At 39.5% G+C, this 25,066-nt stretch overlaps 1 protein-coding gene across 1 annotated transcript in view; it reads left to right on the plus strand.

Annotated features, from left to right (window-relative positions):
• Window positions 1-25,066, plus strand: part of LOC123771533 (glutamate receptor ionotropic, delta-1) — a 174,838-nt gene that overhangs the window by 88,330 nt on the left and 61,442 nt on the right. The window contains exon 3 of the mRNA XM_069313622.1: window positions 7,124-7,362. Within this exon, the coding sequence (XP_069169723.1) occupies window positions 7,124-7,362 (239 nt within the window). The remainder of the gene's footprint in view (window positions 1-7,123; window positions 7,363-25,066) is intronic.

The following is a 25,066-nucleotide window of genomic DNA, read 5'->3' on the forward strand; positions in this document are numbered from 1 at the left end:
CTGGTAAAGCTCCTGGCAAAGATGGCATTCCTGCTGAGACCTTGAAGTGCTGCAGAGGTAGCCTGCTCATGGAGCTGCATGAAATTCTCTGCCTCTGCTGGGAAGAAGGAGAGGTGCCACAGGATATGAGGGATGCCAACATCGTCACACTGTATAAGAATAAAGGTGACAGGGGCGACTGCAACAACTACCGTGGAATCTCCCTCCTCAGTATTGTCGGAAAGCTGTTTGCTCGAGTCGCATTGAAGAGGCTCCAAGTACTTGCAGAGAGAGTCTATCCAGAATCACAATGCGGATTCAGAGCTGGCAGGTCCACCATCGACATGGTCTTTTCCTTCAGACAACTGCAGGAGAAATGCAGGGAACAGGAGCAGCCACTCTTTGTAGCCTTCATAGATCTGACGAAGGCCTTCGACCTCGTCAGCAGGGATGGCCTGTTCAAGATCCTCCCCAAGATCGGATGCCCACCCAGGCTCCTCAGCATCATCAGATCTTTCCATGAGAACATGAGGGGCACCGTGGTCTTTGATGGCCTAACATCAGACGCCTTTGACATCCGAAGTGGAGAAAAGCAGGGCTGCGTACTGGCTCCAACCCTATTCGGGATTTTCTTCGCAGTTATGCTGCGGCACGCCTTCGGATCTGTCACGGAAGGCATTTACCTCCGGACCAGGTCGGATGGAAAGCTCTTTAACCTCGCCAGGCTGAGAGCCAAGACAAAGGTTCGGCTGAGGTGTCTGCGCGACTTCCTCTTTGCCGACGACGCAGCAGTCACTGCCCACTCAGCTGAAGACCTCCAACGGCTCATAACCCGCTTCAGCGAGGCCTCTCAGGCTTTCGGACTCACCATCAGTCTGAAGAAAACACAAGTCATGGGACAAGGAGTGGACTCCCCACCTGACATCGGCATCTCTGATTCCAAACTGGAAGTCGTTCACGACTTCGTGTACCTGGGCTCCACAATCTCTGACTCCCTCTCTCTTGATACGGAGCTAAACAAACGAATCGGTAAGGCATCTACTACCATGTCCAGACTGACAAAGAGAGTGTGGACCAACAATAGGCTAACTGAGTATACTAAGATTCAGGTTTACAGAGCCTGTGTCCTGAGCACTCTCCTTTATGGCAGTGAGTCTTGGACACTCCGCGCCCGTCAGGAAAGACAGCTGAATGCCTACCACATGCGCTGCCTTCGACACATCTTGGACATCACCTGGCAGGACAAGGTGACAAACAACAACGTCTTGGGGAGAGCAAGAATCACCAGCATGTACACAATGCTGAAACAGAGACGAATGCGCTGGCTCGGGCACGTTGTGCGAATGGGCGACGGCAGGATCCCCAAGGATCTCCTGTATGGAGAGCTGATGCAGGGAAAGCGTCCAACAGGCAAGCCCCAGCTACGGTACAAAGACGTATGCAAGAGGGACCTGAAAGCCATGGACGTCGATCTTGCTATATGGGAGACACTGGCTGCAGACCGTTCAGCCTGGAGGCAGTCTGTTCAACGAGGTCTCTCCAAGTTCGAGGAGTCACTTGCCAAGGAATCGGAGGCAAAGAGACAGAGAAGGAAAGCCGGTAGCCAGGAAGACAGACCAGAATCGGACTTCGTTTGTGCTCGGTGTGGGAAGGACTGCCACTCGCGGATTGGCCTCATCAGTCACACCAGACGCTGCACCAGGATTGACAACTAGGGCGCAACTCCATAGTCTCCCGAGACTGAAGGATGCCTACTATATATATATATATATATATATGTATACATATATATAGTAGTAGTAGTCGTAGGCATCCTTCAGTCTCGGGAGATTATGGAGTTGCGCCCTAGTTGTCAATCCTGGTGCAGCGTCTGGTGTGACTGATGAGGCCAATCCGAGAGTGGCAGTCCATCCCACACCGAGCACAAACGAAGTCCGATTCTGGTCTGTCTTCCTGGCTACCGGCTTTCCTTCTCTGTCTCTTTGCCTCCGATTCCTTGGCAAGTGACTCCTCGAACTTGGAGAGACCTCTTTGAACAGACTGCCTCCAGGCTGAACGGTCTGCAGCCAGTGTCTCCCATATAGCAAGATCGACGTCCATGGCTCTCAGGTCCCTCTTGCATACGTCTTTGTACCGTAGCTGGGGCTTGCCTGTTGGACGCTTTCCCTGCATCAGCTCTCCGTTCAGGAGATCCTTGGGGATCCTGCCGTCGCCCATTCGTACAACGTGCCCGAGCCAGCGCATTCGTCTCTGTTTCAGCATTGTATACATGCTGGTGATTTTTGCTCTCCCCAAGACGTTGTTGTTTGTCACCTTGTCCTGTCAGGTGATGTCCAAGATGTGTCGAAGGCAGCGCATGTGGTAGGCATTCAGCTGTCTTTCTTGACGGGCGCAGAGTGTCCAAGACTCGCTGCCATAAAGGAGAGTGCTCAGGACACAGGCTCTGTAAACCTAAATCTTAGTATACACAGTTAGCCTATTGTTAGCCCACACTCTCTTTGTTAGTCTGGATATGGTAGTAGATGCCTTACCGATGCGCACTTTACAGCCTACTATGCAAGGCCCGATTTGCCTAATAAGCCAAGTTTTCCTGAATTAATATATTTTCTCAAATTTTTTTCTTATGAAATGATAAAGCTACCCATTTCATTATGTATGTGGTCAAATTTTTTTTATTGGAGTTAAAATTAACGTAGATATATGACCGAACCTAACCAACCCTACCTAACCTAACCTAACCTATCTTTATAGGTTAGGTTACGTTAGGTAGCCGAAAAAGTTAGGTTAGGTTAGGTTAGGTAGGTTAGGTAGTCGAAAAACGATTAATTCAGGAAAACTTGGCTTATTAGGCAAATTGGGCCTTGCATAGTAGGCTGAGAAGTGCGTTCTGGCTACTAGGTACGACATATATATATATATATATATATATATATATATATATATATATATACATATATATATATATATATATATATATATATATATATATATATATATATATATATATATATATCCTTGGGGATCCTGCCGTATATATATATATATATATATATATATGCGAACAAGCCAGAATGGTCCCCTGGACAATATGCAACTGAAAACTCACACCCCAGAAGTGACTCGAACCCATACTCCCAGAAGCAACGCAACTGGTATGTACAAGACGCCTTAATCCACTTGACCATCACGACCGGACATAATGAGGTGATAGCCGAGGCTATTTGAACCACCCCACCGCCGGCACTCGGATAGTTATCTTGGGCATAGCATTTTACCAAATCACCTCATTCTTAGGGGCACACGTGAGGAACACAAATGCGAACAAGCCAGAATGGTCCCCTGGACAATATTATAGTTAGTTATATAATAGTTATATATATTATTATAATAATAGTTATATAATAGTTATTATAATAGTTATATATATATATATATATATATATATATATATATATATATATATATATATATATATATATATATATATATATATATATATATACCTAGAAGGGGTACCACCTCTGGTGCAAGTGTAGGGACCCATAGCCTCGGAGAAGAAAATAAAGAGTACTCAGAGAAGACCTTGTGGATCCTCACTGAACACTTTGATATTTTCTTCTCCTACCATGCCTATTCTTTTGTTAAGTGTGTATATTTATCTAACTTTATTTGAAAATGTCATTACACAAAAAAGTTACAATATTGATTACATGCAGGGTACAAGGCTGCTTGTCACAAGTTGAAAAGCTCCTCCAGCTCCTCAGATGGCGGGCAGGAACCGTGGATGCAGTGAGCATTTCCTCTCTGGATTGCCACACTAAGGCGCTGAAAAATAAAACTGGCAGCTCTAGGGTCTCTAGTTGTTTCGATTAGCTTAGACCCCAACTCTTTCAAAAAGCTAGCAGCACTTTTACCCCAGGCACCAAGTGTCTCTGAGGCAATGGGGACAAAATTGTAGTGGTGCTCAAGGTCTCTGTATTTACGTGACTTGGCCGCTTCCCGGTGATTGGCAGCTCCTCCTGCTTGTGTAGCACTGAAGTCAACATAGGTATTGGCTAAAGTTGAAACGCAAGTGTAGTCCCACACCAACTGTCTACCATTCTTCCAGGGGTTCACCGTAATTCCGTCTGGGCGACCGACAGGCTCATGAGTTGCAGGACATTAGGTAACGGGGCTCTCTCTCTCTGCTGGACAACCGGCTGTGGTAAGGCTTCTCTTAATAATGTCATTAACCTCACCGTGTCTTGCATGCCATCCTCCCGTCCTTTGGCAAAGAAGGCCATGCCGTCCATATCTGTCGGCCTCTGCCTCGCCGCAAATACACCTGTATTCGGTGTGGATTGGGGCAGCGAGGCGGAGAGCCACGGCAATTCGGAGGGCCTGCGGTGTGAGACGGGTGCCGGTTGCTGACATTGGGGTTGCTAATAGGAAATCACCTGCATGGGGAGCTGATACAGCTCTAAGTCGGGCAGTGTCATGTGGTGTTGTCGCAGCTTCTAGCACAGTTGCAGCTTCTTGGTCGGCAATGGGGCGATCCCAGCTGGATTGCTTATGGGCTTCAGAAGGCGGTGGTTGGGGTGCTGGTCCTGCGAGAGAGACCCATTTGGTTGTGCAGTCTGTGAAGCTGGGATCATGCACCCCTGCCTGTTGAACTAGGTGCTCAGGTAGGATTTCCTTCACCAAGTTGTCAGACCCCACTGAAGAGGACAGGAACGCTGGTACAGCAATTTGTGTTGCTGTGCGCACGCCAAGGCCCCCGAGTCTGACAGGAAGGGAGGCCTGTTTCCACTGTGAGTCGCTGAGGGAAAGATTGAGGGCTTTTTCTAGTGTTGATTTCAGCAAGCTGTCATACTCTTCTAATTTAATATTGTTGAAAGATGGCGAACATCTTAGAAAGTAGGTCAGCCTGGGGAGGGACAAGCATCTGGTGATGAGGTAAAGTGCATCATGAGCATCGATGTCTTCAATCCTCTCGTTCATCCTCTTCAGGTCAGCGATCTTCTTATCGAGGACCCCGTCGATGGCATTTCTTCCAAGAGGAGCACCTAGGAGTGTGCTGTCCTCAGGGTTGGTTGTGTGAATGTCAGGCAAAACAACCTTTATTTGGTCTATTATGTGCTGGTTGGTGGAGGTTATTTCGCACTTGGAAGGGTTCAGGGTGAGGCCTAGGCTTGCTCCTTGCTCCTGGATTATTCTTATGTCTTCCAAGAGTGAGGCTGGGGAGCCGGCTAGAGTACCATCATCCAAAAACCAAATGTTGAGCTCACTGGACAGGTTATCGGTGACTTCCTTGATAACTAGGCAGAACAGAGAAGGAGCAAGGGGGTCACCTTGTTGGACACCTTCTTGTGATTCAATTTCATGTTCCCCAAAAAGCAGAGTTAGATTCTTGCTGTAGCATGAGTTTACAAACGGGTAGAGGGAAGGAAAAAGGCGATATATATATAAATATATATATATATATAATATATATATATATATACATATATATATATATATATATATATATATATATATATATATATAATATATATATATATATATATATATATATATATATATATATATATATATATATATATATATGGTAATGATCCTCGAGGAGCAGAACAGAGGTTTATGGTGGATACACAGATATGTATAATGGGAGTGCTTGAATGCGGATTGGCGTGTAAGACAGAGTGTAAGGTGAGAGATTGATTTCTTCTTGTGTTGGGGAATATTTATGCAGATGTTTCTGGTGTTTCAGTCGCAGGCTGAGTTTTTTATACTTCTAGGGCTAAGTGTATAATATGGTTGTTGCGAGATTTCAACCCCATTTAGTGAGGGAGTAGTAATTGGTAAGCCAAGAATTGAGCAGCCACTTGATATGGACAGTTGGTGAAGCCAGGATAAAAAATTGGATTGCTACCGGGTTGTAGCAGCTTTGAGTGTTGTATATTTCATTTTTGTACCTATCGTGTATTGTATATGTCTTCTTCGTTTGTTAAATGTTTGTTAGCTGGCTTTTGCTCTTGTCCTGGTGAGGCTTCCCAGAAAGCAGGGGAGAGAGAGATAGAAAAAAGAATCACAGCTGCGGACAGAGTGGCAGAGAGTACTTATTCGTAAAAGGAGAATTTAGGAGGTCATTCCAAACAATGAGAGAGTGGGGCGTGCTCACGCAGCAGTCGTAGTCACAAATTTCCAATGGAGGGGTGGGGCTTGCAGTTACTCACAAAGTTCACGCCGCTCACCATAACATAAGCCATGCCCACTTATTCCATTGACGATGTAGAGCATGCGGTACCTGGCCTACCTGACAGCTGGTGTACATCCTCTTACACCAGCTGGCAGGTGGCCTGCATGCTCTACGTCGTCAATCATCTTACTCAACCTGTGTGAAACTCAGTCCTTAGCATAGAAACTAGAGAACCCGATGACTCACACTGAGAACTTCAGTGTTAGAGTATAGTAAATGATTGGAATTACCTTGACAAAGAGACCATCAGAGCCCTGTAGAAAAAAGAAGATTAACCCTTCAGTGTGCGTCTCTGGCCTGGACTTCCCACCTAAAAAAGCACAAACTGAAACTAATAATTAAATAAATAATAAAGATTTTTTCCGAGAGGTGAGTGTTCTATTTTGAAGTAAATGGCGAAGAGAACTTAATCTCATCATGTAGAGGAAATATGAAGCATATGAGATGCAATTACAATGTGTTAGATATTGAGAGGAACGAACGGAGGTAACACATGTCATGTTACAATATATATTCTCTACTAATAGACACCATTGATGGAAACTAAAGACACAGATGAGACATCGAGATGTCAGGATGAACTTCTTTAGCAATAAAGTTGCAAGCAAATGTTTTGCACCACGAGAGAGACAATGTAGATGCAAATTCACAAGTAAATACAAGACTTATGAGAACTGAGAATTATTATATTATCTGATCTCAAAGCACTAAAGTCTTGTTTAGGGCCCCAATGCTCGACCCCGTAACCACTTGAAGGGAAGTACACCATGCACGCAGTCCATTATTTGCATTAAATCTATTGTCTAATTATTTACCAATAGTATCCTATAATCACTAATAAAATACTTCTGCCATACTGTGTTTCTTCATTCTGATGTTCTTTAATGTTTCCATTTTGATTTGCAGTTTTGATGTTCATGAGGTAATTAACCGCACCTGGGGAGTGGAGACGAATGGTACCTTCACGGGGACGATCGGTCTGCTCCAGCGAGAAGAAATGGACTTTTCCACTCTTACAGTACCGACGGCAAATCGCCTCAGAGTTGTTGAATTTTTAAATGCTTATCCTGCCGACACCTTATCAATAACCTCCCTCAAGCCAACGCTACTGCCTAAATCTCTCGCTCTCATACGTCCATTTGAAGGTATTTTTCATTGTAATGTTTTACAGATACAACTTTTGGGGCTGTCTTTGGAGTAAGTGATCTGTTCATATATACTGTCATTAACTCTGGCTACCTTAAATTGAGACAAATCTTTCGAGCAGCGGTGGAAGCTCATGTAAGTAATTGCTTGTAATTGCACACACATGCGTGACTTCCATATGTTTTGCCTGATGATGTTCTTAATACTCCCAGCCTTCCGTTGGTTTCGGTTGACCTGTGCCATCTCGTAGAGCGGGAATCAATGAGAGCTGACTGATACTATGGAAGACTCCAGTAGCGAGATGAGGCATTTCTGGCTACGAGGTGTGTCTTGGAGGGCGAATCAAGGAGTCCAAGACGGAATGTTACTTGTCCCTGTTGACCACAAACCCGCTGAACACTTGTGGAGTGGAGCTATCTCTCAAAATTAACTGTTTTCCCTAAGGAAATCAACATACGACTGAGTGGATGAGCGTCTGAGGTGTCTACATGTTTGCCCATATGCCTCGGGATTTAGTTCATAGCCAATTAAAATTGAGTCTTTCACAAAGATATATTCAAAACACCGGTCCAAAGGTAAGGACGCAAAGATCTCCTGTGCCTTACCGGCCAATCTACCATGCAACCTAGCTACCCACTAATCTATGGGTCATTTAAGATTGGTTGCCCCTTTGGAGAAGTGATTAAAAAATGATCGGTGTCTGATTCTGTGAAAGGAGGTAAAACTACTTCTTTGAGCAAGTTAGCAGCAGCTGTGGAATGTTCATGTTCCTCACTTGGGTTTCCCTCAGCATCTAGCCTAGCTTGCACTAAGATCCATTGAGCAGCCTCCATTTGCTGCCGAATAACCAGTTGCTTAGTCTGTTTTTGTTGCAACTCCAACTCTAAACGTTTCAAAGCCACGGCATTACTGGATCCTTCATTTAACTCATCTAAAGCCTCTAGGGTCAACTCCTCCTCATCCACCAGGTGCTCCACAATGGCACTCCTACTCCTTGTTGACTTCTTCAACAAGGGAGTGGGGAGAGCGACTTCCAGTTTCTGGGAAATGGCCACAAGAACTGGCTTAGTGAGGCATTTTAGTTCCTTCACCGAAGGTTCCACTAAAACTTTGGATACAATGGCATCCATAATGAGGATATAAAAAAGGGTTCACTAAAATCACTGGGAAACTCGAAACACTACACAATTACTAATAAAGGGAAAAAACACTGACTACATGGCCAATAGCACAAGCAATGACACAGACCTTAATCAGAAATGATGGAAACTGGGTCAGACCCTCCCTCACAAAACCGTTCTTCTCCAGGTAAACCAATGGCACACAGTCAAAAACTCGAGAATCAGTACAGTACCTAGGAAGGCACTGAATTAGTAAGGCAAAGAAAATGTAAATAAATTTAAAATCACCGGATTGTTAATTAATTAATTAATTAATTAATTAATTAATTAATTAATTAATTCACTATCAAGGCTCAGGTATATATATATATATATATATATATATATATATATATATATATATATATATATATATATATATATATATATATATATATATATATATAAATATATATATATATATATATATATATAAGTATATATATATATATATACATATATATATATATATATATATATATATATATATATATATATATATATATATATATAAGTATATATATATATATATACATATATATATATATATATATATATATATATATATATATATATATATATATATATAAGTATATATATATATATATATATATATATATATATATATATATGTATATAAATATATATATAAATATATATATATATATATATATATATATATATATATATATATATGTATATATATATATATATATATATATATATAAATATATATATAAATATATATATATATATATATATATATATATATATATATATATATGTATATATATATATATATATATATATATATATATATATATATATATGTATATATATATATATATATATATATATATATAAATATATATATAAATATATATATATATATATATATATATATATATATGTATATATATATATATATATATATATATATATATATATATATATATATATATATGCGAACAAGCCTGAATAGTCCCCAGGACAATATGCAACTGAAAACTCACACCCCAGAAGTGACTCGAACCCATACTCCCAGAAGCAACGCAACTGGTATGTACAAGACGCCTTAATCCACTTGACCATCACGACCGAACATAATGAGGTGATAGCCGAGGCTATTTAAACCACCCCACCGCCGGCACTCGGATAGTAATCTTGGGCATAGCATTTTACCAAATCACCTCATTCTTTGGGGCACACGTGAGGAACACAAATGCGAACAAGGCAACTGAAAACTCACACCCCAGAAGTGAAGTCTTGTTCGCATTTGTGTTCCTCACGTGTGCCCCAAAGAATGAGGTGATTTGGTAAAATGCTATGCCCAAGATTACTATCCGAGTGCCGGCGGTGGGGTGGTTTAAATAGCCTCGGCTATCACCTCATTATGTCCGGTCGTGATGGTCAAGTGGATTAAGGCGTCTTGTACATACCAGTTGCGTTGCTTCTGGGAGTATGGGTTCGAGTCACTTCTGGGGTGTGAGTTTTCAGTTATATATATATATATATATATAACACCAGCAAGTGATCAATTAAACTCAAGAAACAATAAGCCATAACACAGGTAACACTAAAATTAAAATCACTGCTCCTACGAAAAATAAATTAATTAGCACAGGCAACAATAAAAAAGACAGCTCAAGTAACTAGAAATAACTAATTAAATCAAACAAACGCTTATGCACTACCAGGCAATAAGTAGAAGGTGTTGGTTATCTTGGGCTTTAACTCAGATATTAAATTATTTGATTATTATGTTTAACATAAATCGAAGGACCACCCACTTTTGAGAAAAGAGGGAAACAAACAAAGGTGATTATTAGATTGACCCTATAGAACCAGTGTCTATTTACTATAATTAACTTAACAATCACTTGAAAATAATGAACAGACTGTATTATTAATTAATTAAAGTCAAAGCCTCAAATATCAACATTGGGGGGTATTTCTAGAAGTTCATATATATCTAGGAACCAGTGTGGTTTGTCACGAGTTCATTGTTGAGTTAGTAGCATAGCAAATCTGAACTAAGATAGATTCAAAGATATGATACCTCAAATAATGATTAATATTAAAAGATTATGTAATATTGAGCAATAATAAGAACAAAACACCTTAAACACCAAGTCATAAATTCTGGCATTAAATCATTCACTGTGAAAATCTTATATGTGAATTTATATAGAAACTACTATTAATCTTAGCTAAATTTATACGAAAGCGGGTGTCTTAGCTGTAAGATGACTTCCGTAATTCCGTTTCGTTACTCGTCCTCTTGATCACATGATCCCAATAACGAAGAAACCCGTGGAAATTATCGTGAGTGATGAGAGACAACTAGTTAACTCCTCGTTTACACGCTGCAATCAGGGAAAATTAAGTAGCATTTGATTAGGCTAGGAATTATTTCAATATTCATTGAAATTGAAATAAATGAAGAAAATTAACTAACGTTGTATTGTTGTTAGGTTTACTTCGTAACGACAGACTACCCACAAATACACAATCTGGAGTGATGCATCAGACTAGAAAGGTATACTTAACATGAGCGTGTCAAACACTAAAATCTGCCGAAAATGCGTCTACCAGTCCTAGGCGTCCACTGCTGTGTACGCGTAATTACGGGCCATGACTTCAATTGTTGACGCGTTATTAACTGGTAAGGCACTGTAGAACACATGGGGAGGTAATTGGTGACTATTGGTGGAGTTTCAACGTAATTAATGTTGAAACTCTTCAGTCATACCACAACGCGTCTTCCCTTCCTGATCGCTAGTCAAACACGTGAGGAAGTGGCGGCTCGCCGCTCACATCACCCTCAATCCCCTCCTCGCATTCACAATAGAATTTAGTAATCACAGAGAAATGTTTTCCGTGTAATAATTGAAGTAATGCTTTAAAAGAATAGGGTTGCAATTGTAGGGAACTATATTGTTTATATTCTCACTAAACAGAGTTGATTAAGCACCGTTTCCTTATTAACGAGAAATGGGAAATATTTTCATGACATTCGTATATAACAGATAAAACAGTTGCTTAGTGATAATCTTAGTTAATAACTCTCAGTTATTGGATCATTAGGAGTTATATTATCAGTAACTAATTATTATACAGTATACTGATAAAAGTAGAGAACCATATTCAATTCTTTAACATATTGGTAATAAATGTTTCTAGATAGACATTATCTGACGCAATCCTGCCTCTCGATGTCATGAGAATTTCAGCAATTCATGCACAGATAAAGAAATATTAATTTATGTTAGTATTACAGTTAGTAAGGATAATTGATATTGTGGTTAATATACAACAATAGTGTATTGTGATACAATAGAGATGTATCAATGTTGGAAATTGCCAACATAACTCCGGGGGGAAGGGGGAATTCTCGGGTCCCAGTTCTGAGTACTGACGTACCCATTCCAAAGTTATATTATGGATTAGTAAATTAGTACGTTAGTAACGAATGTCCCGAATCTGTCAGAGACAGATAAAACTCTAAGTCATTGTGGGAACATGAATTAAACATTGAATATTTAATGATTAAGCTATCTGTAATCAAGAACTCTCTAAAGTCTACAATAAACTCAACAACTAGGGTCACAGTGACATGCAATGGTTGTATTACGTAGCTGCTGAATTGAAGGCAAACTCAGATAAAGTTCTTAGGAACTGATAACATTATTGTATAAGTTGTATTCTACATTATTATACAGTAATTAAAGTATTATTGGGTCATTCAAGATCAAGGAGACTCTGGCACTACAGTAAGGTCACTGTCTAGGGTCGCTGTGACTTGTAACTATTTGGTTACTAGACAATAACATCATGGAGCATCATGATCACCCCAAAATCAAATGAGGAAATTTGATTTAATATGCACTGCCGTGCAGTAGTCATTCTGACTGATGGTATAACTAAGTTGCTAACTAGTTAAAATAGTGTAATATTAGAGTACTGAAAAAGTTTATTCATTAAAATCAAGGAAGATTCTGAGTCGACAGTGAGATTAGTAGCCCAGTCATTCTGACTTATGAGCTAATTGAATTGCAGCTCATAGGCTTGACACTGTAAACTCATTAATACATCCTCAACTTTAGATGAGAATTGAGTTTATTAAATCAGTCTCTATAAGTATAGTCAACTGTAATTAATTGTGAGTACAGACTAGGCTAGTACTCAGTTGATACTAACTAAAGTCCCTAAACCTACCTAAATAAATGGTTTAAATTTCTAACCTACCTAAGTAGAAGACTAAGCTAATTGTGATAACTCACTAATTCTTAGTGGAGTTACTCTAGCTAAATTGTGAGCAGTAATGTACTCGAATTAACATTGTGAACTGTATTGAGCTCGAATTAACATTGGGAGCTGTATTGAGCTCGTTAACAGGGTGAGCTAGATTGAGCTCGTTAACATTGTGAACTATATTGAGCTCGTTAACAGTTAACAGAGTGAGCTATATTGAGCTCGTTAACAGTTAACAGAGTGAGCTATATTGAGCTCGAACTAACGAGATGGAGTATTGTAGCGTTCAATTATCATGGCGAGCAATATTGAGGTCGAATTCGCATGGGTAACAATAAAGCACTCAATTATTACGTTAATTCACAGGTGAGCTGTAAGATCAGCTTGGGTTATTAGTGCAAGATCCTTGTTGAAGAATAACTAAGCACGGAATCTAGGCAGATTCTCTGGTGAGCAGTGCTCGAATTAGCGAAGGGAGCATTGTAGCGTTCAATTATCATGGCGAGCAGTGCTCGTATTAACATGGGGGAACATTAAAGTGCTCAAATGTTATGCTAACTCAAAGTGAGTTATATTGAACTCGAATTAACGAGGTGGAGCAGTGCAGCGTTCAATTATCATGGCGAGCAGTGCTCGTATTAGCATGGAGGAACATTAAAGCACTCAATTGTTACGTTAACTCAGGGTGAGTTATATTGAACTCGAATTAACGATGTGGAGCAGTATAGCGTTCAATTATTTTGGCGAGCAGTGCTCGTATTAGCATGGGGAACATTAAATCGCTCAAATATTACATTAACTCAAAGGTGAGCTATATTGAGCTCATTAAGCATGTTAAGTAACAATGCTGATGGTTAAATGATAATGCATTAAACGAAAGGAAACCTAAGGTTGCTGGAAATTTAATTACTGCCACGATTAATCCTATTCAAAGGTAATTTGTAACATTTTCCCAACCTAAACATTTCACGGGTTATTAGTTCTCTGTAGATTCACTTACGTATTGGTAAGTTTGCAAGTTTGTTCATGCTGCGCTCCTACAATAATTAAGCAGAAATGAAAGAAAAACAGCTCAAACAAAAATTGATGCAAGTATTTTTCATTAACTCTTAGTGCAGTAAACATTGAATTAATAAGGTTTTCTTGGCAAACCTTAAGCTCAGATAATGTGGACCTTAGTCCAAGTGAATTTATAATTATAGAAGTTGCTTGATGACTTCATAGCATTGCTAAATTTAGGAAATGCTAAATGCATTGGGTGCTAGATTCTCTAGCCTAATATTATTGATTACCTAGGGAGTGCTAGATTCTCTAGCCTAATATTATTAATTACCTAGGAAGACCGAGTGTGGTCAATTATTACTTGTCGAGAATAATTCTAGGTCTGCAGTAGATTCAATGGCTTGGTATCTATGACTTGTACTTGTTTAGGTACGGACCACTGGTTTTCCACTGAGAGCTATGAAACATCTTGGCGAATAATAATTGTACTACATTCAATCTGGGTTTATTACTCAGCTGTGTTTCTCATTTTAGCTTGCTGCTGGAGAATTGATTTACTGCTGACTAATTTATTATTGTTGGCACGCCTAGGCTTGTTCACATTCAGAGCTTTACCTGTAAGTAAGTAGCCACCTGCAGATTGGAGCATAGTCATGCCTAATCGTTTAACATGTCCAGTTATGAACTGGTAATAGTAGTCTGCTCCCACTAGCACATTTACATTGTTAAGGCGGTCAGACGTTAACTTGTTGTCAGCCAAATTAATTTCACGTTCCTGCAGGAAGTGGGCTGTGTACCCCAGACCCTTAATATTTATGTCAAAAGGTATTTGATCTACAACAATGGCTCGATAGTCTTGACATGACTACCTAGTCGTACAAGCGGTTGAACTACTGTGTATTCTTAGGGTCCTCGATTTATCATGAACCCTGACAGGTTTAATTTTACCTGCCTGATTGGTTGTAAATTGAATGCCTCTGCAGCTTTCTGAGTAATTAAAGTTCTCTGGGATCCTTGATCAAATAATCCACGAGTGGTGATCTTGGCTCCTTTGTTCTTTACTTGAAGTTGGGCAGTGGGCAAAGTTGCATCCACTTGAGATGCTGGTGAATTTACGCTGTACACATCTCGCACCTTGCAGCACTGTAGTAGTGTAGATTCTCTACCTCCTATTCTATGATTGACATAATTTTGTTTTGACAAATTTGCACAGTGCAGCATGATGCTTGCCCCTTCTACACCTATTGCATGTGTTCAGTGGGGTGTCACAGCTATTAACATTATGTGATTTGAGACACCTAGTACATTTGTGTAACTGTTTGAGTCGTCTGACTCTTGTGTCTCTATTTCGGTAATTAGTACATTTGTACAGAGAATGTTTTTGATTGTAAAACAAGCACATTCCCCATCCTACAGCTCGTTTAGGGGTTACCTGTTTAGGTAAAACAGTAACTGCAGGTTGTGATGGTTTTGCTGCTTGTATTTGCTTGTTATTTATTCTCTTGGGAGTACTTGGTGTACTCTGGGGAGCAACTACTGGGCTCTGTGGACTATTAGGTCTCTTAGGAGCACCTGTGGGACTCTTGGCCCTTACTGATGAATCAGTGTTTAACTTATTGTTATTACATCGATTATTAGTACCCTTATTACCTGGTGACAGTGTCACTTTAGGAGTTCCAGGTAAGGAAACTGATGTGGGTACAGTTTCGATGCATTCCGAAAAGGCATTAAGTGCCTGGACCTAGATTCAGGAAGCTCTGTGTATTTCTTCGTAAGTGGGTTTGCTACGAAGGTTCTTAAGTGCGCCCTAAGAAGATGCTTAGGTGTGATTCAATAAGGTCCACTTAAGAAGAAATTTGTTGGTTCACCTGCGTGCCAATAGAGGTCACTACTGTGTTTCGTTTGGCCAATCAGAGAGCAGCAACATTCTTCATATTGAAGATTTAGCGCTGGTTTATCGGAGCTCTACTGCCTCCTATTTACGTCGAATTTTCTTATAAAATTAGTATATTTCGAAGTAAAACAATGTTTTTTCAACTTCTACAGCCAGCACCGACATTGTAGTAAACAAATATGTGACATTTGTTGTTTACCTACGTAATTCTAAGAGATACTGTGTAGCTGTCCTTGTTGCTCGGAAGATGCACTGACAATTATTGTATATATTTACTGAATTTAACCAAGGGCCACTAACTATCTAGTGATCTCGAAGAGGACAGAAAGCCGGCGGCTTGTTAAAGGGCCCGCCAATTGTCTTAATGATTTTTTTAGCTGGAATTTGGCATTTACGGCTTCAGCGGGTAAGCGGTTCCATGGGTTTATAGCCCTCTTGGTGGTAAAAAACATCTGTTTTCAGTCCTACTTGAGAGAACATACTCTCCCACACTATATCTGTGATTGTCCTGTTATCAGTGACTTCATACCCAATGGTATGAGGTATTTTGAGCTCTGTAATTACTTCATACACTCAGGAATATTGGAAGATATTCTTGTGCTGCACCCAGATTTTGCCAGTGGAGGCTAATAGATCAGCATTAAGTATTTTGTTCTCTCCTAATTCCATGTATGACTGGCCATCCTGTGAGGTGAGGATGTTGGATGAGCTTGTAGCTGGTTTTTGATCTACACTGTGTGGTCCTTTATACAGAATAGGGAAGCAGCACATTGCTGTGTACACCTAAACATGTTTAAAAATACATTGTTTGAGAGGAGTCTTGTAGAAACTGGTAAGAGTAATTATAATATAATGTTTCCATGATTCAGTGCTTACCTCTTGTGAAAATTGCTTAGAGTTGTTTAGTCAGAGTTGATTTGTTTTTTGTATTGAGGCTGGTATTTTCTAAATTGATTCCATGTACAGTATGTCTAACCATCCTGTGAGATGGGAGTATTAGATAAACTTATAGCTAGTTTTTTATCTACACTGTGTAATATTCCATATAGAATAGGGTAGCAGCACATTGCTGTGTATACCTAATCTTCTTAATAAAAAAAATCAGTAATAAAGATTTTAAATTATAGTTTGTATTATTACAAATACAGTACTGTATTATCCTTATTAAATCATGTTGACCATGGATCATTAAGATCTCATGTTGATATGTAATAGTCATATTTCTTTTGAACTGCTAATCCATGCTAATCATTCATTAAATTGTGCATTATGTCTCAGTTTTTCACTTTCTTGGATATACTGTACAGTACAAAAAGATAGGATAAAAATAAACCAGTAATATTTCTCTCATTATATTTTTCATTTAAATAACTGCATCAATATTTTTACAGCTGACAGGATTTGTTTTACCATACAGGTGCATTATTTGTTAAAAAAATTTGGTTTATTGTTACACACAATGGTGCTACATAGCCTTCCCAGCTTGGTGCCTTCTTTTAATACTTACTGATTAAAAAATAAATAATAAATACATTTTATTCAGGAAAAGTACATACAGTTGATTTACAAACATAATGTTGGATTTATAGGCAGAGCTAGTACATACAATACTTAAAGCCACTAATATTCATAGCATTTCGGGCAAGGTGTGGGGGAAAAAATACAGACTAAAACTTAATAGTAATCGGGATTAGGTATAAATTGTGTTGAAAGAAGGAATAAAAAATACAAAAAGGGGGGTTAACATAGCATAAATCAGCAATTGCACATGTTGGTGAACAGCGTTGTTTAAAAAATAGCAAGACAGGGGTTCACATTTAGGAGGTAAGTTAGGTTACATGGAGTTAATTAGGCAGTACTTGGTTTAACTCTTAAACTGGTTGAGAGAGGTACAGCCTTTGACATGATTCGGGAGGTCATTCCACATTCTAGGTCCCTTGATTTGTAGAGCACTTCTAGTTTGGTTACACACAGCCAAATTGTGTAACAGGAAGAGGTCTTGGACACAAATTTGTTCCATGCTAAATGTAGAGGAATCAGCTGAGTATTCCTCTATTCCTCAAATAAAATAAGTTGCCTCAGCTTGTAAGGTAAATAAAATAAGCATTTCTCAAATAAGTAGCTGCCTCACCTCACTGCCTTACTGCTACATAGCCTTCCCGGCATGGTGCCTTCTTTTGATAATTACTTGTTCCACACCCAAATTGTATAACAGGAAGAGGTCTTGGACCCCTACTTCCCTCTCTCTTTTTTATTAGTCTATATAGTCACAATTATAGCTTTAAGTATTCAATGAATAAAGTTTTTGACATTTTTACCCTTCTCCTTACCTAACATCATTTGTGCAGCATATTTTTATTTTATGTCTCACCCAGATTTAATTTCAAAATAAAACCAAACTAAATAAATTAGAAATGGGTATGTATAGCTAAGGTACACCCTTACTACTAGGTGAACAGGGGCATTTGGTGATAGTAAATGATCCCATCAGGCAGGGCTCATCACCTTTCCTCATATTTCATGTTCACCAGTGTTTATTTACTTAATAACTATGGGTATAATATGTTGCTATTATAAAACTAATTCTACTATCATCAAACACATATTTACTTCAAGTTTCAAGCAGAGAATTCATATATAACTAACACGAAGGTCTCCTCTTCACTAGATTCGCCAGCTATAATATTTTGGTCATGTTCCAATATCATAAATCGTTCCCAGTGTTATATGGTAGAGAAAAAATGACATATCCAGTTTACGTAAAGCTACGAGTGGTCGAAACCACACTTAAATCCCGGAATGAACTTACGAAGGTTTTTCCACTTAGTGTAGCTACTTGAATACGGACGTAGCCGCCACGAAGGAGCTAAGAGGGAAAACGTTCTTAGCAAAGAGGAAAACCTTCGTGAGTACCTTCCTGAATCCGGCCCCGTTTGCTGATTGATTGGTCATTTTGCGCAAACCTGCAAATATATCCTGCATTGACAGGACAGTACCATTCTGGTGTAAATATAATTTATTGAGTGTGTCACCAGAGAATTTTCTCTGGATGATAATTTTAGTCATCCATTCAGCAGTTGGGTGATCCACCTCTTTACTGAAGGAATTTAACAGTGACTCAAGCTGAAAACTAAAGGCTTGTAAAGAGTCAACTGATTGTTCTGGTGGAGATAAATCTAGTAATTGGTGTACAACGTTTATAACAGTCTTCTCATTGTTACCACTTACTCTAGTAGGCTGGTGTGAGTAATTATGACTATTACTTGTATTGCTCAAGGCTTCTTACTTGGCCTCAGCTTTAATTACAGCTTTGGCTGCTGCTGCAGCTTCAGCTTTATCATTTTCTGGTTCAGATTCACTGGCTATTGCAGCTTCACTAAGAGTTTCATCGGCAGCTTCACTTGTTTCTCTGGGTTCCTGTGAGAAGCTAGTTAATTCAGTAGCCTCATGCATTGAATTTATAGAATCCAGGGAATATTGGGACGAGCTGTCTGAAAATTGATCAGACTCTGTAAATAAATTGTTACATGAAGTTGTATTAGATGAGATGGTAGAAAATGAAGGTTGAACAATTTCAGATCCTGTATAGTGATCAGTATTGATTAGAGGATTCTCCTCATTTTGAGGTAGCTCATGTATTTCGTCTGAACTGGGTGCTTGCTTGGGTGTAGGTCTACTACAAAAATGTTCTAACCACTCAGGAACATTTTGTGTCGCAAGCACTTTGTTATAGTGATCTAATTTGTCTTGAATTATATCTTCATAGTCGGCAAGATCAGATTCTATCAGACTCTATTCGTCTGGGTCAGTATTACTGACAAGGAGTATGTTCCTATAAGACTCGATTATATCCTTTACTTGGTCATATTTCTGGCTAGCCACCTTTGTGGAAATTTTTAGCCTGAAAACGTCAACTGAGTTAGTTCCTAAACAGTTGTCACATTTGTCAAGTAGTTTAGACAGGTGATTTTGAAGACCTTTCAAGATTCTTCCAGTTTTTTCTGGAGAAGCCATTCTGGCTGTAAGTTTGAGCCTTATAGGGCTTATATAGCTACTTGGACAGCTATGGTACTTGCTCCTTTATGTAGATCAGGTATAATTATTGACAGCCTGATATTTTCATGAGGCTGATTGTAATTTACCTCATTTAGAGGTTAGCTACCTACCTAATAATAAGCAACTAAGATTTGAGTGGTTCCTTGGTATCACTAAAGGTGTTCCTTAGCTTAGCTCTTCAAAATCAGCCTTGGATGGGTAGTGAACTTACAGTAACACTCAAAGATGTACATATAAACATGTAATAAATATAATTACACAATAAATGGTTAATCCCACCCATTAGGGTCAGCACTACATAAATTAATAATGCACCAGTACTGTCTAACAGTACTAGTTAGGTATTAATCCTACCTATTAATGCAACTAATGGTGTAGACTGAATTTGTACAAATCTTAGTACAGTGTCAGTCCAAAATATCCTACCTCTGTTGGGTTGGTATAATAACTACAATAAATGTGGTGCAATAATGTGCAAAATAGTGCTATGTTTTAGGATTTTGTAATTTTATATAATATATACTCTGGTAGAAATTATGTGTATAAGAAATTAAATGAACACAAGAGTATTAATTGTGTTTGGCAAGAATTCTACTGCCGTAAATAATATTTAACACCTGAATGTACTTCCTAATTGTGGAATATAATGTTAACAGGGTTAGTAATGATTAATTAGTATGGATCCAGTTCGATAAGGACCAAAATGTTGTTTTGGTCTCTGAGAACCAATATAGTTTAATATTAATTGGATTGTATCCGGTTCGATAAAGACCAAAATGTTGGTTACCTGGGGCTTTAAATCAGATATTAAATTATTTAATTATTATGTTTAACATAAATCGAAGGACCACCCACTTTTGAGAAAAGAGGGAAAACAAAGGTGATTATTAGATTGACAATATAGAACCAGTGTCTATGTACTATAATTAACTTAACAATCACTTGAAAATAATGAACAGACTGTATTATTAATTAACTAAAGTCAAAGCCTCAAATATCAACATTGGGGGGTATTTCTAGAAGTTCATATATATCTAGGAACCAATGTGGTTCGTCACCAGTTCATTGTTGAGTTAGTAGCATAGCAAATCTGAACTAAGATAGATTCAAAGATATGATACCTCAAATAATGATTAATATTAAAAGATTATGCAATATTGAGCAATAATAAGAGCAAAACACCTTAAACACCAAGCCATAAATTCTGGCATTAAATCATTCACTGTGAAAATCTTATATGTGAATTTATATAGAAACTACTAATAATCTTAGATAAATTTATACGAAAGCGGGTGTCTTAGCTGTAAGATGACTTCCGTAATTCCGTTTCGTTACTCGTCCTCTTGATCACATGATCCCAATAACGAAGAAACCCGTGGAAATTATCGTGAGTGATGAGAGACAACTTGTTAACTCCTCGTTTACACGCTGCAATCAGGGAAAATTAAGTAGCATTTTATTAGGCTAGGAATTATTTCAATATTTATTGAAATTGAGATAAATGAAGAAAATCAACTAACGTTGTATTGTTGTTGGGTTTACTTCGTAACGACATACTACCCACAAATATACAATCTGGAGTGATTCATCAGACTAGAAAGATATACTTAACATGAGCGTGTCAAACACTAAATCTGCCAAAAATGCGTCTGCCAGTCCTAGGCGTCCACTGCTGTGTACGCGTAATTACGGGCCATGACTTCAATTGTTGACGCGTTATTAACTGGTAGGGCACTGTAGAACACGTGGGGAGGTAATTGGTGACTATTGGTGGAGTTTCAACGTAATTAATGTTGAAGCTCTTCAGTCACACCACCACGCGTCTTCCCTTCCGTCTTCCCTTCCTGATCGCTAGTCAATCAGGTGAGGAAGTGGCGGCTCGCCGCTCACGTCTCCCTCAACCCCCTCCTCGCAATCTAATAGAATTTAGTAATCACGGAGAATTTTTTTTCCGTGTAATAATTGAAGTAATGCTTTAAAAGAATAGGGGTTGCAATTGTAGGGAACTATATTGTTTATATTCTCGCTAGATAGTATTGATTAAGCACCGTTTCCTTATTAACGAGAAATGGGAAATATTTTCATGGTGTTCGTATATAACAGATAAAACTGTTGTGTAATGATAATTTTAGTTAATAACTCTAGGTTATTGGATCATTAGGAGTTATATTATCAGTAACTAATTATTATACAGTATACTGATAAAAGTAGAGAACCATATTAATATCTCTAACATAATGGTAATAAATGTGTCTAGATAGACATTATCTGATGCAATCCAGCCTCTCGATGTCGTGAGAATTACAGCAATTCATGCGCAGATAAAGGAATATTAATTTATGTTAGTATTACAGTTAGTAAGGTTAATTGATATTGTGGTTAATATACAACAATAGTGTATTGTGATACAATAGAGATGTATTAGTGTTGAAAATTTCCAACAGAAGGCAATGTATACGTCCTGTCACACGGTCGCCACATATGTTATGACCTGGTTCAATTAAAGCTCGAGAATAGTTTGTCACCTAAATGAAAATCCCTAACTCTGTACTTTGGTACTGAAAACGAGGGTTAGAATTAAACTCTTGACTAATAATATCCAGTATAATTTCCAAGTTCCCATAAATATTATAATATAAGCTTTAACACTCATATACTACTTTGGTCGTGACCAAAGAGCCAGAGCTCAACCCCCGCAACCACAATTAGGTGAGTACAACACCACGTGACCAGGAAGGGAGACAGAGAACCATGCACTAGGCTATTTATAGCAAAACACAATAATAAGAATTCCCGCTCAACTGGGAAATGCTAACATGATTGGCGAAGTCTCCACTAGTATCTATACAATTAACAAAACCTATATCCAACTTATCAGTCTTAAGTTAATGGGATGCCATGCCCTGGGATCACCAGTCCATGCCCTCCATACAGCAGCTCCAGGGTACAACTGACTGCAAAAGCCCCCGCTTCTCCCGGAGGTTTCCCGCATTTGGACAAATGCGTTCGAGCACTGTAGGCCTAGTAATTTTTTTAATAAGCTATCTCTGCAAAGCTTACCATCATTCACTTAGAAACGGTAAAGCAAAATCAGCCGATTATTACTGGCCAACATTTAAGCAAATGAAGCAGTACTAACTAATTACATAGTATCTAACACTAGGCCTCCCAACAGGCTGGGAATGGCAGGCCTGTCCTGGCTCTGACTGCTGCCACCTCTACACAGTACTGAGAGTAGCATGACTGTTTCACAAGACTACTAACTTAATATTCCCCTCATAGGTGAAATGTATAGTTAACACAGCTTCCATAATGTAAGCCTGTAACTGAAATACTGACATATACAAAAAGGTACAGTAACTAACATGCATAAACTTTGCATGGTAATGCATGTACAACATGTGGGAGGTGACTCACACTCTTCCCTTCAGTAACTGTTAAATCACTATAACTAAACAATACACAGTAAAGCAAAACATATTTGGCAAGCCGCCAAATTATCCACACATTTATACTGACGACAACACAATTCACAACACAGCTTGGGGTAAAGGAAACAGCCAACAATATACTCCAACATCTCACTCAACGACAAGGTATAGGTATTCTTAATCCCACAATATCCGGTCAAGCCTAGCGAAACCTCCCAAGTACCACTTGACTCCTCCTGTCTTGCACTCTTGCGCTCCCTCACATTTATATCCTACAACAGAAATACACGCTAATCACCAAGGACGTATAAGGGACTTCTACAATACAACCCTTATTTGCAGACATGCTTTTGAAGGCTCCCTGAAGTTGTCTCTACAGTACTAGAAACTGCCATGAAAGTTGCTACTTCACAGGAAGCAGCAAGATGAACTAGCCAAATGATAGAGAGGAAAGAGCAGTAATCGCAGTAAGCATTAAGGAGCAAAAAGAGGAGGGAGAGATATGGACAAAGCAACAGTCAAAGAGATCCTTGAAGGGATACAGATGGAGAGGGAAAAACTAAATATAGAAAAAGCTTTCAGGCTTGGCCAGTACAACAAGGACAAAGATCGATTGATAAAAGTGGTTTTCAAAATAGAGTACACAAAATTAGAAATTTTAGCAAAGAAGAGCAGCCTACTCAATGTACTGAAGTTCAAAAAGGTATTCCTGCAGAGGGATACGACCAAGGAGGAGAGATGGAGGGCAGCAGAAGCGAAGAAGGAGCGCAAGAAGAGGGACAGGAATCAGGGAACCAAAGCCCAGAAGCCTACGATCCCACTAGGGAGTGGGTAACCCCCACAGGCAGTTCAACAGCCCCAGTGGGAGATGGATCACACGTACCTATCTCCCACCCAATAGAAGCCTTACCTGCCCCAGCCCCTACACTCCTCCACCATCTTTAACCCTCCCTTCTCCCCTACCCCCTATCCCCTCCCTCCTCCCTCACCCCCCCAAGCCCTCCCTTCTTCCCCCCCCAAGCCCTCCCTCCTCTCCTGCCCCCGCAAGCCCTCTTTCCTCTCCCTCTCTCCCAAGCCCTCCTTTCTCCCCCCCCCCAAGTCCTTCCCCCCCAAACTCCCCTCTTTTTCCCCCATCCCCCAAGCCCTCCCTTCTCCCCCACCCCTCCAAACTCTCACTTTGCCCCTTCCCTCTCCAAACCAGATCCTCCCAGCTCCCCACAACCCAGATCCCCCTCACCCTCAGCTCTGCTCACAACCCAGGGGCCCCCCTTTCCCCTCCCCATCCCAGACCCTCCATGTTTACCTACTCCAGTGGAATCAACAGAAACTGAGTATGGACAGAAAAGAGTCAACTTTATGGTGATGTACCTGAACATAGATGGGATTACAAGCAAGGCGAATGAACTTAGGGAAAGAGCACAAGAAGTAAACCCAGATGTAATTGGACTCACGGAAACAAAACTCTCAGGAATCATAACAAATGTGGTGTTCCCCCAGGATTACACAGTAATAAGGAAAGAGAGGGAGGGTAGGTGGGAAAGTGGAGTGGCCCTACTCATGAGAAAAGAATAGTTTCAATTATCCAAGACTGTGAAGGGTTTAGAGACTACATAACAGGCACCATGACGATGGGAGGACCAAGAGTAGAAGTAGCGGTGATATATAACCCTCCACCAAATGACAGAAGACCCAGGCAAGAGTATGACAGAAACAACATGGCAGTTAATAACATAATTGAGAGGGCAGCCTCTGCTGCTTGTAGAAATCGATCCCATCTGCTCATCATGGAGAACTTCAATCATGGAAGGATAGACAGGGAGAACAAGGAACCGCTTGGAGGAGAGGATACATTGAGAGCCAAACTAGTGGAGGTGGCGACAAGAAACTTTCTAAGACAACATGTCAG

The sequence above is a fragment of the Procambarus clarkii genome, chromosome 76, assembly GCF_040958095.1.
Source record: "Procambarus clarkii isolate CNS0578487 chromosome 76, FALCON_Pclarkii_2.0, whole genome shotgun sequence".
Taxonomy (NCBI): Eukaryota; Metazoa; Arthropoda; class Malacostraca; order Decapoda; family Cambaridae; genus Procambarus; species Procambarus clarkii.